The sequence below is a fragment of the Contarinia nasturtii genome, unplaced genomic scaffold (genome assembly GCF_009176525.2).
Source record: "Contarinia nasturtii isolate CC-2019 unplaced genomic scaffold, AAFC_CNas_1.1 Cnas_scaffold_928, whole genome shotgun sequence".
Lineage (NCBI taxonomy): Eukaryota > Metazoa > Arthropoda > Insecta > Diptera > Cecidomyiidae > Contarinia > Contarinia nasturtii.
In genome coordinates, this window is record NW_022198275.1 from 1,353,397 (window position 1) to 1,369,793 (window position 16,397).

Here is a 16,397-nt window from a genome sequence, read left to right on the forward strand (position 1 = left end):
AGATATTAGTTTTTTCAAAAATAAATAGTAAAACTTATGATATTTTTATTAATATCTTTATTGAAAGTTTATTCATTTAATTTCTCAAACATTACAGTCGGGATTCATGTTAGGAAATTTTATTTCAATGATTTTTCGATCTTTTATCAAACTTCAATTCAAATGGTATAATAAATTCATTTAAATTGACTTTCTAATGGGTCTAAATGTCTGCCAAAATGCCTAATAAGAAATTTGCCCACTTATCTCGTTGAGTATCGTATTCCATTAACTTCAATTTTGCTTCAGTAAGAGTTGCCAAAACTTTTTTTGACTTTCTATTCAAAATACTCGTCATTTTCGATTCAAATGTATTGAAAAATGCTCTATGACAATCATGCAATTCTTTCAATTTATTAGCAACTTTCTTGAGATGTTCCTGACTAATCGCTTCGTTTCGCCAATATTGGTACGTGAATTCGGCTTCAGGTGGGATTTCTGAAGCGCTTAAGAGATTTGGAAAATGAGATCTTATGTCTTCGCATACTCTTTGTATCGCGTTCGTTTTTCCGAAATGGCAACTTATTGAGTTCAACATGCTTTTAAACATATCGAAGTCCTTTGGTTTACAGAATGTGAACAAAGGTGCCAATCCTGATTTCCAATTAATTCTTTTCCCCTTGAAATATGGATCTAAATTATTTCTTTCTCGAATCAAGGTTTCTTTGGCTTTGGTATCAAACGCAGTGACAAGTGTTTCATAGCTGATTTGCCCCATAGCCCCTTTGATGGATAACTGTGAATGAAAATAAAACGAAATATTTTACATTTTATCGACGCGGTTGATAAAAATCTACAAATTGATTTTTGAATAAGTACCAAAAAGAATCAAATTCAAAACGGTGTTGTATATTATTGCTTATAATTTGAAACACATTATTATACTTATCTTATAACTTGAATATATTTCTTTACTAGTATATTATTATAGAAAAAATGAAAAAAAAATTGAATATAACTATTTAAAATAATGTTTACCTCGTCAAACACCAAAATCGATAGTATTACCAAAAATAAAAATTGCTTCATTCTTTCAGTTGTCCACACGAAACGTATACCTCTGAATTTAAGAATTAACTAAAACGATAATACAAGACAGCTTTTATACTCAACATTCTATGGAATAATTAAAAAAATTAATCTAACTTAAAATTGCGAAAAAATACCTTGTTTCTCTCGTTGTTTTCTGCATACCTTTGCATGATTCTATTACGTAAAGAAAGTTTGGTATTTTTAAATTAAATAATATAAAAGCTTTTTTTAACGTGTAGCAAATATTCTGCAACAAATTTTATTCTTTTATTTTGTAGTAAACAAATTCGTGTTTCAAGTTGACGAATTTTTCCGTCCATTTGGAAGTCTCACACTGCAATTATGTTCCATAACACAAGAGACTGTATAAAATGCAAAACTATAGCACAGCTAGTGCTATGGAGTTCTAGTCAGCTGTTTGTAACTGAGCAAAAGTCTTTTCACTAGTCTTTTCACTAGTTGGTGGCAACTTCGTATAAATTATATTGAATTCCGTCGTGGCGCTAGCTATATGACACTTTGAGCATAGTTTCGGTACGGAAAGTCTAGACCTTTTTTATCCCATCACTTTTTTCAGAAACATAATTGAAGTGATTAGAAATATATCCGCTAAGCTCAGCGCTCAGTTAGATAATTTTGTGTATATTGCACACAGACATGTATTTATAATCACTGCATAACTCTTCCAATTTCCTTGGATTTTTGAGCCAAATTCTCCCCCGACCGATTGATTGAGTTTTTACAAATTTTGAAAGTAACTCTTGAGAATTTTTGGCAATATTTTTACATGATGGTTGTTGAATCAAGATTAAAAGATGGGATATTCTTTACACAAACTAAAACTGTGTACGATTTTATTTATTTGCGAACTTTAAAATGAAAAATATATAAGTATAAATATATTCATGTAAATATGGCCATTCAAAATTAGATTTGTGTATCAATTTCCATCAAGAATAGTGCCCATAAATTACGACGCTTGTAGTAGTCGGTAAACAGATTTTTGAGATTGGTTAATATTGTCAAAGTATCATTTTGTGGTTGCAAACAATTGCATACCAGCTCCTTATATTTTCTAACCTTAGCACGACCGCAGTACTTCCTAATCCACCCATCATACATTGCCTCTGTTGCACTTATAAAATCTGCTTTTGCTCCAGTCAGAAGACGTACTTGATTTGTGAGGGTGTTAACATAGCTCCAATGAATTTTTTTCAAACGCGGTAGATTAGTTCGAACTTTATTTTCATGGGTTTTATTCAGAGGTTCATATTGCCACGTGTCATACCTGTCTTGAATTTCGTGTGGAAGGCTCTCCAAAGGTGAAGCGTGAAATGTGAAATGTGGTATTAAGAAATGACACAATTTCATCATTTTTGAGCGGTTTTTCATAAATGTACCTAAATCAACATCATTTTTTATAGTGTATATGGGACATCTTTTGCCAATTGAAATTAACGAATCCAATTCATTAACAATGTTAGAAGCATCATCAGTGTCACAAAGCGAGAAAATGGGCGTCAACTCCATTTCAAAATCGACATCTTCAGATTTATTGTGGAACTTTTCTAGTATTGTCCCATAAGTATCGCCATCATGACCAAATGCCTCTTTGACCAAGACCTACCGGGAAAAGAAAATAATGTTTTAAAAACTTACTTAAATATGTAATATTTATTTCTCATCATTTTCATTAATTTTATATATTTTTTCCAAATTTTGATCTTACGTTATTAAGAACTAAAGTCAACAAAAATGCCAATAACATTTGTTTCATTTTTCCACTAGAGAATAAAATGAGAATGAAAAGTATTGAAATTCATTATTTTCCATCAATCGATACTTATATAGGGAATTTTCAAGTATTTTTTTGAATTTATTACAATAACCTTGTATATACAGTGTGTTGATTCAGCCGGTCTTGTTTTCGCAACACAAAATAAAAGAAAGTTTTGTACAGATGACAATTAGGTCAATACATAAAATAAGACCAAGTTTTTTTTTGAAATTGAATCAAATAATATGATCCATGGCTTCGAAAATGTATAAAGTTGCTCTTGATATTACAATAACAATCTTTTCGCTGTAACGAAAGACTGTTTAGCGAATTATTTGTCCTTACAGATGTTTTTGTTTCAAAAGTATTGACGTCATCAAATGTGATAATCATGATTCGTAAATTATTTTCGTGTATCTTCAAAGTGTTTTAGTGTTCAAGAGAAACATGTCAATGCGATGATAGAGTAGCTTAAAATTAGCATGGAATTAATCTACATTTAACTGGAAATATGTATACATTTTTAATGTCGATCCATAATTGAGATTAGAATCGGTCTTAAAGTGGTAATTAATCTCTATGACAATGTTTGTTAACAATTACTTGAGCACTAAACTTCATGACAAGCCTAAAAAATGCGCTGCTCCATATTCGAATGTGTTTATCTTTGCAAAATACAATTGGGGACAACAAAAAAACAAAGTCGAGCACATATCAATCATCACAAATGCGATTGTAATTCATTGGTCGCGCTTAATGCAATCGAGTTTGTTTTGTGTTAATGAGCGTTGGAAGGTCGATGATATTTTATCGGCTTAATGAATGAAATGAGACTGTTGATTCACACATTGACAGCATCGGCGGAAACGCGGGCGTTGAAAATCACAAATTGAATAAAAAAGGGAAAAAATACAGTCGAGACGATTTTATTTAAAAGAACCAGACATTGAACTGACAATCGACACAATTGACGCGATTTTCCTTTGACCAATTGATGAGATATGATATGACACGGCCACGAGCCGCATACATAATTACTTTGTACTTAACATTGTTTTGTGGTCAACCGCAAGCAATAAAAATTATGTGTTAAAAATAACACGAGCCAAATGTGTGTGCTTTGGAATTTGAGACAATTCCCGATTAATGCCATCAATGGCAGTACCAGTACACATAACACTATTGATAATAATTAGTAATTAATTTCAATTAAGTTGCTACGCTTCAAAATGAAGGGAATTATAAACCGTTTTGTTGACTCAACAATGTTCAAGTCATGGCACAAAACACCAATCTAGCCCGATCTTGTTGTGATGAAATGAAATTTAAATGAGGAAGCGAATTAACAATAATCAAATGAAGCGTTATTGATTTAATACTGGATAAATAACTGTATTTGTATTTGAACCGTAATAAAATTGCTACAAACTGAATGTGACAGTTAACGTATAAAAGTAACATCGTTTGTGTGCCCACAATCGAATGTGAAATCCCATTGGCTTTTGTATAACGCCAAAGAACCTTTGTTTGTATAATTTTTACGCGAACATGCTTAATTGTTTGTAATTATTCTCGGCTTGTTTTCGGTAGAGAACAACTACCGCCTAGCTATAATTGCCTTCTGGCAATTAGAATTTGCAATTTTGCAATATTTGCCCACCGTCCTGTTGTTGCTGTTTTGATGCAAATGGTTCACACAAATCTAATCATCATTTCTCTCTTTCTATTTCCATCTAGCACACACAAAGACGTGCACTTGTTCGTCACCATTCAATGTCAAATGTCAAGATAAATTTACATCAACTATCACTTAGTACTGTCTGCTTTTTCGGTGGAAAATGGCAACAAAGTTCTATTCATATATCGAGCCAATTCCGGTGTATTTCCAATACGGTCATTTGAAATACGAATTGTACAAGCGCATGAATGTGTATTTGCTTCATGAAGAATATTCCAAATGCATACGACCACAGAGGAAAATGGAAAAAGAAGCATCCGATTCGGACATATTTGGTATGAATGAAAGACGTCTGTTTTCGAGGTAACTGTAATTGCATATCTGAGTACCAATTTGGATTTGTCTGCGTTCATTTATTCATTAGCTCAAAAGAGCCACAGTCCAACGACCATAAACTGGAAAAATAAGCTGGACCTTTGGGTAAACTACATTTTCAATGGAAATGGAACAAAGCACAGATAACTATCTGGCAAAAATAGAATTCTCCAATCTCGAAATATATATACACCGATACCAGCCAAAAACAAGCAACTTCGTAACTATGACCAGCTTAGGTGGCTTTTCAAATGGACTCATGTGTAATTAGATTTTTCGTCTATGAGAAATGCAAAAAAAAAACCAGAAGTTACTATAAAAGCTATTTTTCGTTGAATTTTCCGTATTTTCAATTCTCGATAAATATTTTGTGTGGATCTTTGGTGAGAGATGGAATGAGATTGTTCACAATAATGTGAAATTAAAGGACACCTACGATGAGAATAAAGTTTCATTTATAATATGTGTACACTTATGCGAAATAACGTACGCCGCGTGGCGTTCTCTCTCATGCTCACATATTTATAAATTTCGGTTTGCGGAAAATGTCAAAAGAAAAAGACTGATGTAAAATATAGATCAACGCGTTTACTCATCCATATAAATATTTTTAGTGTATGTGGAATGTGCCATAAATACATATACATATATACATGACACAAATGCTGTAGATGAAATAATCCTTTTGCAAAAGCATTGATCCTTGTGAGTCGTAATCTATAATCGCAAGAACGAAGGTGACATACCTCTTTATCATGAGCATTTGAAACATTGAATAACCGTATGCCATTCTCCAAATTGAAGAGAGGAGGAGGATGGGAAGGGGAAGGGAGATGGAAAAAGAGATTCGCACAAACGACACGAAATAAAATGCTTAAACATTGTGTGTGTTCAAAGCGAAAATTTATGATGATTGAAAAATGTGTGTTGTGTTATTCTTCTGTCACTCGATCTGGTGCCTGTGTGCCATTTCCCATCGCCGAGATGTGTATAATTCATATACTATACTATTTGTGAGAAAGAGATGGTGCTCGTATACAAGAATATCTATAAACAACCGAAGTGCGGCACATATCATCTCTCTTTCTCACTTTCAACAGCATTGGTGGCACCAGATCTCGGGTAAAACGTAAATTCCACATACGCTCTCTCTCTCTCTTTCTCTCTCTTTTCGAATAATTGTGCGGCTTGTGATCTTTTACTAGTTTGTCGTCGAATGTTTTTTAACTGTTTATCTACATATTGCATTTGTCGTTTCAGTTCCGTCTTCTTTTTTTTCCTATTTTTCCCCGTTGATTCAATCGTCTTTGTAAGCATGTGCACTCATTTCTATATATTATTCAACAGTATCATACCAGCAGCCAAAGGACACAACGTCGCACAGAAAATTGTAAAATAAACGAAACACAACAAAAAAAACTACTGTAAGTGTATATGTTTGTGTATGCATTCATTGGAGAAAAAAAACGAAAGAAAACAATTTTCGAGTAAATAAACATAATGTTCGTATCCATATCAATACATGCTCGGCACATCCAAACAGATTTTGCACACATTGTGAAAATATTCGATGTGCGTTTTTGCCGTGTTTCTCTCTGTGTGTGTGTCTCTGCATAAAATGCTTTTGAACATGACATGAGAATCTCGAGAGTTGCTGGAGATGTTTGTGTGGAAAAATTTATAGCTATTTGGGTTGATTAATTTTTTAATTGCTGGCAAAATGCGAGCGACAAAAAAGCGACACACGACAATATTTTCCACCAGAAAATTGGAAACATCACACACAGCAAATGGAATGAGGCAACACACACACACGCGCACACACTCATGCGCGCATATGCATATGCAAATTGCTTGAGTTTAAATTTCGAACGAAGAAAATTCGGCAATTATGAAATTATTGAAATTCTTTGAATTTCATCCATAATTACTAGTCGGATTGTATTTTGATGTGTACGTTTAGTGCAAATAGATCTCCGTGCGATATGTGTGTTTATATTGCAAAATTCTCGTAAAATGCAGACATCAAAGGCCCGTTACGTTTCTTCTAATTTGATATAATTCAAAGTTCAGACTTTTATGGGCGCATAACTTTGGCACTTGTCGCTCTCGATAAATTATTACTTCGTTCGTAAAAAAGTTGTCGATGTCGTTTTTTTTCTCTTCTTTTCATTCGCTCACGCCTTCTGCACTCACTCCCACTCAATACTAGTCTCTCCTAGTTCATTTGAATATAACCGACCAACTTTTTCGTACACGTTTTTTTCTCTGTTCATTGTACGGCTGCCATTTGCCCCGAAGCAATTAATCTTTGACGAAAAGAAGAAAACTGATGGAACATTTTTTTCAAATAAAAATTAATTTTCTGCCATCATTCATAACATTATAAGAAATCTCAAACATTCATTTCACAGCCTTTACTAACTTTTTTTTCGGCCAAAGAATGGAAAAAACAACAACATCGACAACTTTTTTTATGAACGAAATAATAACGAATGGTTAAATAAGTGAAAAAATTTGATACGAACAAAAAAAAATCTTCGATAGCAACCAAAGTCAAAATGTTTACCTTTTCATTGAAATAATTTGTGTGATTTTTTTTTATTCATTTCGATATTTTTTCGTTGCGCAGTGACATCGAACATTGAAAGGGAAAAAAAGTTTTCAGTGAGCCAGAATGAAACTGATGCCAATTCGTACAATGTTTTTAATTATTTATCCATTCGATGCAGATGAGTGAGAGCGCAAAAACGCGGTAAAAAATATAATGACCGAAAGGGGTGAGAAACAAAGATAAAATAAAGTTCGAACAAAAGCAGCAAATAAATTCTCTTCTCGTTCACCTTATCCGCGTGTTTCAGCAACAATTCATTTATTTGATACCGTTACAATGTTCGGCATGTGGCGACGTTTCATTTTTCTTTCTTTCGTTTCAGTTCTTTGGCGCTCGTTCTTGTTATTTTCATTTGGTTTCTATTTATAAATTAACCCTTTTTTTCTCGGTGTGCTCACATTCACGCTCACTCAGTCTCCGCTGCCACTGCTATGATTTCAATTAAACAAATAACGAAAAAAATCACCCTTTTTAACACCAATCATAATGCAAAATAAGAAACAATATCGCTGTGATCGTCCCGCCACCCACGAACTCAAACACCACAACCATTTACCTCAACATTAAACTTCAACTCTTCCCTTTTGGTATTATCGTGTAGACATATGCACTGGCATGTTCAGGTTCAACCCCATTCCAAACAATCCAAACTGCATTCGCGTCATCATTTTTTTCCCACTCGCTCTCATTTCGTTCAATTTATGATTGTAAATTTCTACTGATTTATTTTTCGATATGTTTTTTTTTGTTCGTTCTTTTCTTTTCGCATCGATAATGTTACGACCAAATGGTGTGAGCCAAGAAAATAGAAAAGCTCACGAATATTTTTATTCGGTTCGCTGTTACTGAATAATGGCAACACAACACAATTGCTACTGTCTTTCTTTCGATTTTGGTATATTTTTTTTCATTTCTTTTGTTCCAAAGAAGAGATATTGTACCAGTGTTTATAAATAATTTTTCTACTTTTTTTGGCCTCATTTTTTTCAGAAAGACGGGGGAGAGCATCTTACAGTATCGCTCCATTTATGATTTATGAATCCATATAATGTTCTTTCGATGGAAATATTCTAGCCAGAACAATTTATAAAATAATACATAAAAAATGTAAAGACACACAGCATAGTACAGCGATGCGAAATGTTGGTGCAACAGCATCAGCGACGGTGAACAACAAATTCGTAGCCGGCAGGCATATTGTGCGTATCGTGGTTTTTCTCGCATTTTTTCTACTTTCTCTCGAAAAAAAAATCTCTCTCCACAACGCGAAGCAGAAAAAAATGCGACGATAAGAGGGCAGAAGAAAAGGAGACCGAGACAATGCTTTCCATAGATTGCAATAAGGTTACATACATCGAGGTAAAATATTACAAACACGCTTTTCGAACGTATTTTTTTCTCGTGTACAATGTGGATTGCTTGAGGTTTACAACTCGAACGATTTTTTTTGTGCCTTCGAAGAATGTTAAAAATATTCGCAAAAGAATTTAAAAAATTTGCATCCCATTAAAATATCGTTTGAAAACATCATATATACGAGCTTTTTCTGGTAAAAAAAGAATGCACATGAAAAAAGGAATTAACAACTCCTACTTACATTTGACTTTTTGACAAAAGCTCTACTACTGGCGCCATCTCTTTACACGAAGTCTAAGTAATAGATTTTTTTGTGTATTTCTCAAGTTTGAGATAAACCGCACATTGAATTGCGTTGAATTGTAATTTAATAAATTGTTCATTTTTTTTTTTTTAAAACATTTAAGTAATAAATAATTTTTAAAATGATATTGAATTTAAAATACAATAGAATAAAATAAAATAAACTAAAAACAAAGAGAGAGAAAACAGTGGAATGACAACAATCAATGTTGTCACTCACACGAACTTTTTTCTACACGAACAGTATTAGAATGACAAAAACCGAAATGAAGTGCACATGTATTTGAACAATATTGATCGCTCACATTGAGCGTCTCTACATACATACACAGTGCGCATAAGCGAACGAATCAACGTTAAGAATTTTGAACATGTGATTCAATGAGAGCAATGTTATTCGCAAAAATACATGGGCATTTCACTTTGGTTTATGTCATCGCATATACCGGCTGTCAACGATGAGCATGTAAACAAATTGTCATTTTGTATGATGCTATGTTTTGAGATTTTATATTAAATTAAATTTTTTTCATCAAAAAAATTGCTAAGTGTGCTCGATTAATTTTAAGTGAAATTTGCAATCAAATTTTAAATGCTACGAAATTTCAAGTCGAAAGAAATATTGCTCTACGCTGTGTGTATATTTTTATTTAATTTTTTTGTAATGAAGAGAAGACCGAATAAAAAGGCGTTTCATATGACGTAGATTGGCGGCAGTAAACCATAAATATGTATATAATAACTGTTGTGACTTCTATAATTCTTCTCTTTGATTTCGTTGACATTTTTTATTACCAGTTATTAAATTACAATTCAACGCAACTAAATATGTATGTGAATATGCGATTTCTCTCAAACTTAAGAAATACACAAAAACTTTTATTACTTCAACTTCGTGTAAAGAGATGGCGCCACGTTGAGCGGAGTTCGGCACAATAACACAGAAGCCCATATGACGCAAGTCAGGGTTGGGAATTAAACAAAAAAAAAAGTTTCGGCTTATACAAAAAAAATGTAAAACAGACATTGTAATACAGCCAACTAATTTGTGATCAAATAAGAATATATTCGATGAAGTAACTCAAACAAGATATCGTTCAGATTTTAGTGATACCTAATCGTTGTGTATGTGCCCAGTGTGACACTTGGCATCTCTTATGATTGCAAAATGGTCGAATCGAGACACAAAACTTCCCGCTCTTAATACACCAAACAACCAAAAGCATACACCCGGACATACGGAAAAACTATATGAACGAAGCAATAAATAATGCACAAAAGGACAACATGTTGTGCGTTCGTCATGTTAAAGAGTGCCCACCTCTCGCTCTTGCGAATAGATAAAGAGCAAACTTGCTCCACGGCAAAACAATGGGATTTTCGGTAAAGCGTTTTGTCTTTTTCGTTTTTTATGTTGAAACTTCTTAACTTGTCACAATTGTTTTCTACTTATTGTTTTAAGGAGCGTTTTGTAAATGTGTGCGCGGCTCTCATCCACTACTAAAGTCCATTCACGACGTGAATTGATTTATTCACACTCGATTATGCTCGTAAAGGGGAAGCTGGTGGAGAAAGGCAGCGACAGCAGCAAGAGCATCATCGGTAACAGCAACAACAACCTTAAATGCTCTGCTGTTGCGGACATGCAGACCAAAGTTTTGTACTGATCAGTTTGAGTTTTAGCTCATTGAGCAGCTCACTTAGCAAAACAAAGCCAATAATTCAAATGTGAATGATTACCAACAAATAACATAAAACAACATATTCAACTGAAACTCAAACAGAACTCAAGCAATGTGTAAAAGCAGTTGTTGCCCGATTTTTCTGTTCGGTTGCCTGATTTTCTATCAATGGTTTCGACAGAAAAAAAACCGTCAAAGATTTTGTGCCAAATTTCATAAATTTTCAATTTCTTTTGTTTTGTCCCTTAATGTATTCAATTCTCAAAGCCACCAATGGGTACTTACCTTTAAATTATGGCCAACAATGAGAGTATAGCGTACGTTTGTTGTTATTTTTACTGAAGTTTTTGTTGGCGATTTATTATGTAGTGTAACGGTGCAACTTTCGACAAGTGTTAAATATCAGAATATTTGCAAGGCAAATCACCCAATTAGAAATGAGCGCATTGGCTGAAAGTGAACGAAAGAAAAAAAGCAAGAATCAGCTTCCTTTATTGTTAAGTCCCGGAACGACGATTTATGGCCCAATTTTATTAAATCTCATTAATGGCACATTTCGAAATTCGAATGTATGTTTTTAAAACGGTGCACTCTTGTTCCAAAAATTTGAGTCCTCTGTTAGACACAAAATGAGTCGAATACGCCTCTTAATGCCTCTGCTTCTCTGTTCGGTCCTTTCTGTTTGCACACACATATATACACACACACTCTTAATGAGTTTACCGAATGGAGAAAAAGGGTTCAGTGTCTTTTGCATCGCCATATGATTGTATATGACGGTGTCTGTATGTTTGTTGGGACAACGATTGCTGATAATGTTTGGTTGAACAGTAATTATCAAATGATAATGGCATTTTATCACTTTCATTTGGTAATTATTATTCGGAAAATTCGGTGTTTTTAAATTTATCGTGTTTGAAATTAAAATAGATAAACATGCAAAGTATTTTACAACGACATCGAGAACCCGTAATCTTTGGATTCTTATTACACATGGATATGTTGTATATATATACAACCAATTCGAATGATTATACCATACGCACTAATGTACATCTTGCTCCATTCCATAAATCAAAGATCTTGAATCCCTTCTCGTGTTCGGCTGCTGTTGTTGCCGTATAAAATTCATTTCTCTTTTTTTCTGCCATTTTCTTTCCTTACTTCATCAATAATTATCGTTGATATTTTATATCCGTTAAAATTCACGCACACTTTTCTCTCGCACCCCCTGCCACATATATTCAACGTAATCGCCGCACATTGAAGCTGGCCCAACAGATTTATTGCTCAAACTTTGAGAATAAACGCGAAAAAAATGTATTTTTTTTTTTTCGTTCAACATCCTACTGTGTTATTTTTTTCTGTTACTTTTCCAATTCGATTTGTTCTTGTCTTGTGTATAGCGAGACATTTGATGACTGAGCTCAGTGAGACTAAACAGAAAAAAATATAAACCAAACACGGCGACAGAACACAAGTGAAATGGTATAATGCGCGTCATCAAAATGAGAAACAGTTGCCAAAAGGGTTTAGGTTTAAATATTAAAATTAATTTTTAATCAAGTTATGACAGGCGAACAGAAATGAAATAAGACGGGAGAGAGAGAGAGAAAGAAAAAAAATAATAATAAAAAAGGGGGATGTTTATGATACCTTCAATTTTCAAATGCCGTATAAAATATTGTATTTGAACAATGTAGAGAAGAGAAAAAAAACACAGCATCGACGGGATGATTTTAATGCATTCATTTCTCTAGAGAAGCAAATGTGTGGAGAGAGAGAGAGAGAGAGAGAGAGAGAGAGAGGAAGCAAAGCATGCATTGAGTCGAACAAAGTTCAGAAAAAGCAATAAAAATTACGAAATAAACTTTTTTGATTGCTGAGCAAGAGCAGAAAAAAAAGAATATCGATGTGATTAAACTGAATAAGAAATTATCATGGTGAGCTGCAACAATAACAAATACAAAAAGAACACAGAATGAAAACAAAAGAAAAAAAATTATAATCAAAATGAATGGAGCAGTAAAATTGTCAAAAGTATGCGTCGTCGCTCAATTGGACCGGTGGCTGTGTGCATAATTTATCCAAAATATTGAAGCGAATCATTTTGAATAAATGAAGTCCCTTCGATTTAATTAAAAAAAACGAAAGAAAAACATTTGTATGCTTAATTTTATATGAGCGTAAGAGCGTAACGGTAAAAATAAAATCGCCGGGGCATGAATGTGAAAAAAAATGTGCAAAGTTGCAACATCATTTTATCCCGAAAGAAACGTAAAAGTTCTTTTGATTTTTGGTGGTTGTAAATTCACCACCGACATGTCTACAGCTACGCTTTACCAAACATATTACCAAAACATCTCAGAAAAGATCCTCTATTGTTCTCTTGAGCGAATCGTCGGTCGTAACATGCATAAATTTTTTTTTTGCAGGCAATCCATTTCGGCGCACACCGAATAATTTATTGGTTTTTAAAATAGTCGAAAAAGAGAAAAAAAAAACTTTTCTCAAAGCACTTTTCACGATCATGATTCTTTACGCCAGACAAAAGGATGTTTTAAACGCTCGTTGATTTCTCTCGTGTACTTTTGTACATCCTTTCTTTGAAAGAAGTTTGTTCTTTGTACGCTATAAGCAAGAAACAATTCCTACGCCTCTGTGAAAATGGATTCGTCCATGAAAAATCGCATTTTCCCCATTTCATCTCACCAACAATCAATAAATTTGGATAGCAGGCGATAGAGAAAATCATCGTTTTACTTAAGCGCGAACCACTTTACTCAATGTGCATTCGATAATCCGCTTCCGCTATTAACTCCACATATCCATAACATTACTTATATCGTTTGCATTTCAATGTTTTCACAACCAATATTTGAGCCGTCACATTACAGTTTTGGATATGAGAGTATATAAAATCGAAACCCTTCCAATCGAATGCGAAAGCCATAAATTTTATTTTCTACTTTTATTTCTTCTCCCTTTCCCAAAATCGCATGCTAAAAGACTCGTCGAAAGCAATAAATTGATTTGGTCTATGTGTGCCGGGTGGATGGAGAAAATGGTATAGAAGAAAAATAGCGAAAAAATTTCCCACAGTTCGTTTATCATGTGCGTTTGCCGAAGTTTCGAAAAGAAAACGGGAATCTGAAAACATAACTCAATATGAACATGCATATACAAAGAATTTGATTCGACCGTAGAGTGGAAATTCTATTTGACTTTTATTGACCGCCCCACTCGTATTGGCCACGAACACTTACTTAACATAACATATGTGCTGCACAGACATAATATATTTTTTATATACATATGTATAGAAAGTTTTCCGGATAGAAGGCAAAGCGTATTAGGACAATGCTTGATGCCAGCATATTGCAAAGATTTGTGTGTGTGCACATGAAGGAATTTTTACCTCGGGCTGAAAAAAAAAACAGATTCACAAAATAAGGAGAGCAAATATCTTCTCAATGCTTGTACAACTGAATCAGAACTCAACACATACATTTTCAATTCAATAAGTCAGAAGCGAATGAAATATAATAAAATGGCATCGATTTGTATTCACGATATGTGACATTATTTAATGGTTTTACTCAAGCATTTAATTGCATAAATAAATGCAATAAGACGATGAATATCATACATATTCAATCGTCCATACATTTGTCGCCGGATTCTTCATTTTCCTCTTCTTCTTTTTCATCTGGACATTTGACAAAAATTGAATTCAAGAGACGATAGCTGTTCCGTTTATGGTGCAGACATCGAATATAGATCTACTTTAAATTTATGGTCAATCGTACGCTTTATTGGATGAAGATTGACCATTTAGATAGTGTCGTTTGCATTGTATGGCGTTCATCTTCACCATGCACGCACACAATAGCAATGCTATAAAGATGAAATCCAAGTAAATATGCATGAACGCAAGCGACAATATCGTCGTTGCCATTGTCAAAAACAATTGAATCCAGTCAAGTGTTTCTTTACATCGTGTCTTTCTCTCTCTATCTCCATTACTCTCTTCGTCTCTCTATTTAGCTATCATCCAATGCAAAACGATTCGAAATATAACCCATTCATTGCAAATTACCAAATTTACCGCTTACCACTCAAAACAATAAAGATATTGTCTTGTCGTTTATACGTTTGGTTCTTAATTGAACATTGGTCCCTCTCCCTGCCTTCTGTTCACATTCGATCTCACTTGTGTATCTCTTTTATGCTTTGGCCGACAACCATTTATGTAAATCGATCCGATGCAAAGATGAGAAAACTATTTTTGGCCCATAAGATTGTCTTTCAGCGATAAATGGATTTTCTTTCGACAGAAAACCAAACTACAACCAATGTGAGAGTGTGGAATAGAAAGAAAGAGAATGAGAGTGAGAGGATGGGCCTCTCTTGCTTCGGGAAATGGTTTGCCTCCATGAAAATCAAGTTATTATTCATCCTTTGGAGAATTGAATCAATGTACGATACCAGAAATGGGAATTGAGTAGCATGTAGTTGAGTGTCGCACGAGTGTTTACGTTCAAAATCTGGGTTTTTGTTTGTTGATTTTGCATATATATTCAATCGGTTTGTTTATTTACCTGGTTTTATCCAAAATCGTTTTAGTTTTATGAAAATTGCATGTTGGTCACTGTGATGGTTTGACTTCGATGTGAGGCATTTTAGATTTTATCTCATTTCGACTAAAAGTTTTATTGAGCCCGATCGAATCAGCATATTAATAGCATAATGTTATTGAGTAATTAGCGATAGATAGTTCGAGATAAATTTCCTGTGCACACTCTACATCCATTTGGATTGGAATTTATAAGGTCTGCTCATAAATTACATTTATAAAGTTTCAGATAAATGAGAGTTAATTTTTGATATCGTTGGGTCAATTTTCAAACTTTTTTTTGTGAATTTTCGAACCATTATTTAGCCCATCCAAAAAAAACACATATACCGTTCTTATCTTCTATAATTATAAATATTACTTGAAAGCTCACCGGAGAAACAGAATTATGTGTAATTTGTCACATCTTCGCCGGTTTTTCACGCATGAAATTGACCTTTTCCGATTATGCCTATAACGATGACACTTGAGTCCCTCGAATAATTGCCATCGAAAATGTGATGTTATTCCGTTTCACACTTTGCAATAATTACGTATGGTTATTCATCATCAAGTGTGTAAATCAGTTGAATGCATATGTATAATTTGAGTGCATTTCGATTGCTGGAACAAAAGAAGATGAAAAGCAAAATATCATCATAATGTTGCGTTTGGCTGTTTCAAGTGTGAATGAAGCAACCACGCAAAAGATATTTAATTGATGTGTGTTCGTCTTTGAATCGGCATTCATGCCATTTTATTTGTTTTGGGCTGATGCTGATTCAAAAACAGCATAAAACGATTGCATATGTAATTATGGAAGTGTAAAAGTGAACCAAAGATGTGCACATTCATATACATATATATCGAAATCAACGCACACACGTCATTAGATCATTACTTGATTAAATGTAATTCAAAAGGCT

At 33.7% G+C, this 16,397-nt stretch overlaps 2 protein-coding genes and 1 long non-coding RNA gene across 3 annotated transcripts; 1 reads left to right on the top strand and 2 right to left on the bottom strand.

Moving 5' to 3' along the window:
* Window positions 1-34: 34 nt before the first annotated feature.
* On the bottom strand, window positions 35-1,233 carry LOC116343005. Its single transcript, XM_031770868.1, has 3 exons — window positions 1,206-1,233; window positions 1,018-1,116; window positions 35-775 (listed from the first exon to the last, which is right to left on the bottom strand). The coding sequence occupies exons 2-3, from the start codon at window positions 1,066-1,068 to the stop codon at window positions 203-205; spliced, it is 624 nt and encodes a 207-aa protein (XP_031626728.1). The 5' UTR covers window positions 1,069-1,116; window positions 1,206-1,233; the 3' UTR covers window positions 35-202.
* Window positions 1,234-1,894: 661 nt separating this feature from the next.
* LOC116343016 lies at window positions 1,895-2,908 on the bottom strand. The gene is made up of 2 exons (XM_031770879.1): window positions 2,801-2,908; window positions 1,895-2,694 (listed from the first exon to the last, which is right to left on the bottom strand). Exons 1-2 carry the CDS (start codon window positions 2,846-2,848, stop codon window positions 1,999-2,001), a joined length of 744 nt encoding a protein of 247 aa, XP_031626739.1. The 5' UTR covers window positions 2,849-2,908; the 3' UTR covers window positions 1,895-1,998.
* Window positions 2,909-8,515: 5,607 nt separating this feature from the next.
* On the top strand, window positions 8,516-11,630 carry LOC116342970. Its single transcript, XR_004201281.1, has 3 exons — window positions 8,516-8,874; window positions 10,276-10,557; window positions 10,637-11,630. It is a non-coding gene; the product is annotated as an uncharacterized LOC116342970 (long non-coding RNA).
* The last annotated feature ends 4,767 nt before the right edge of the window (window positions 11,631-16,397 follow it).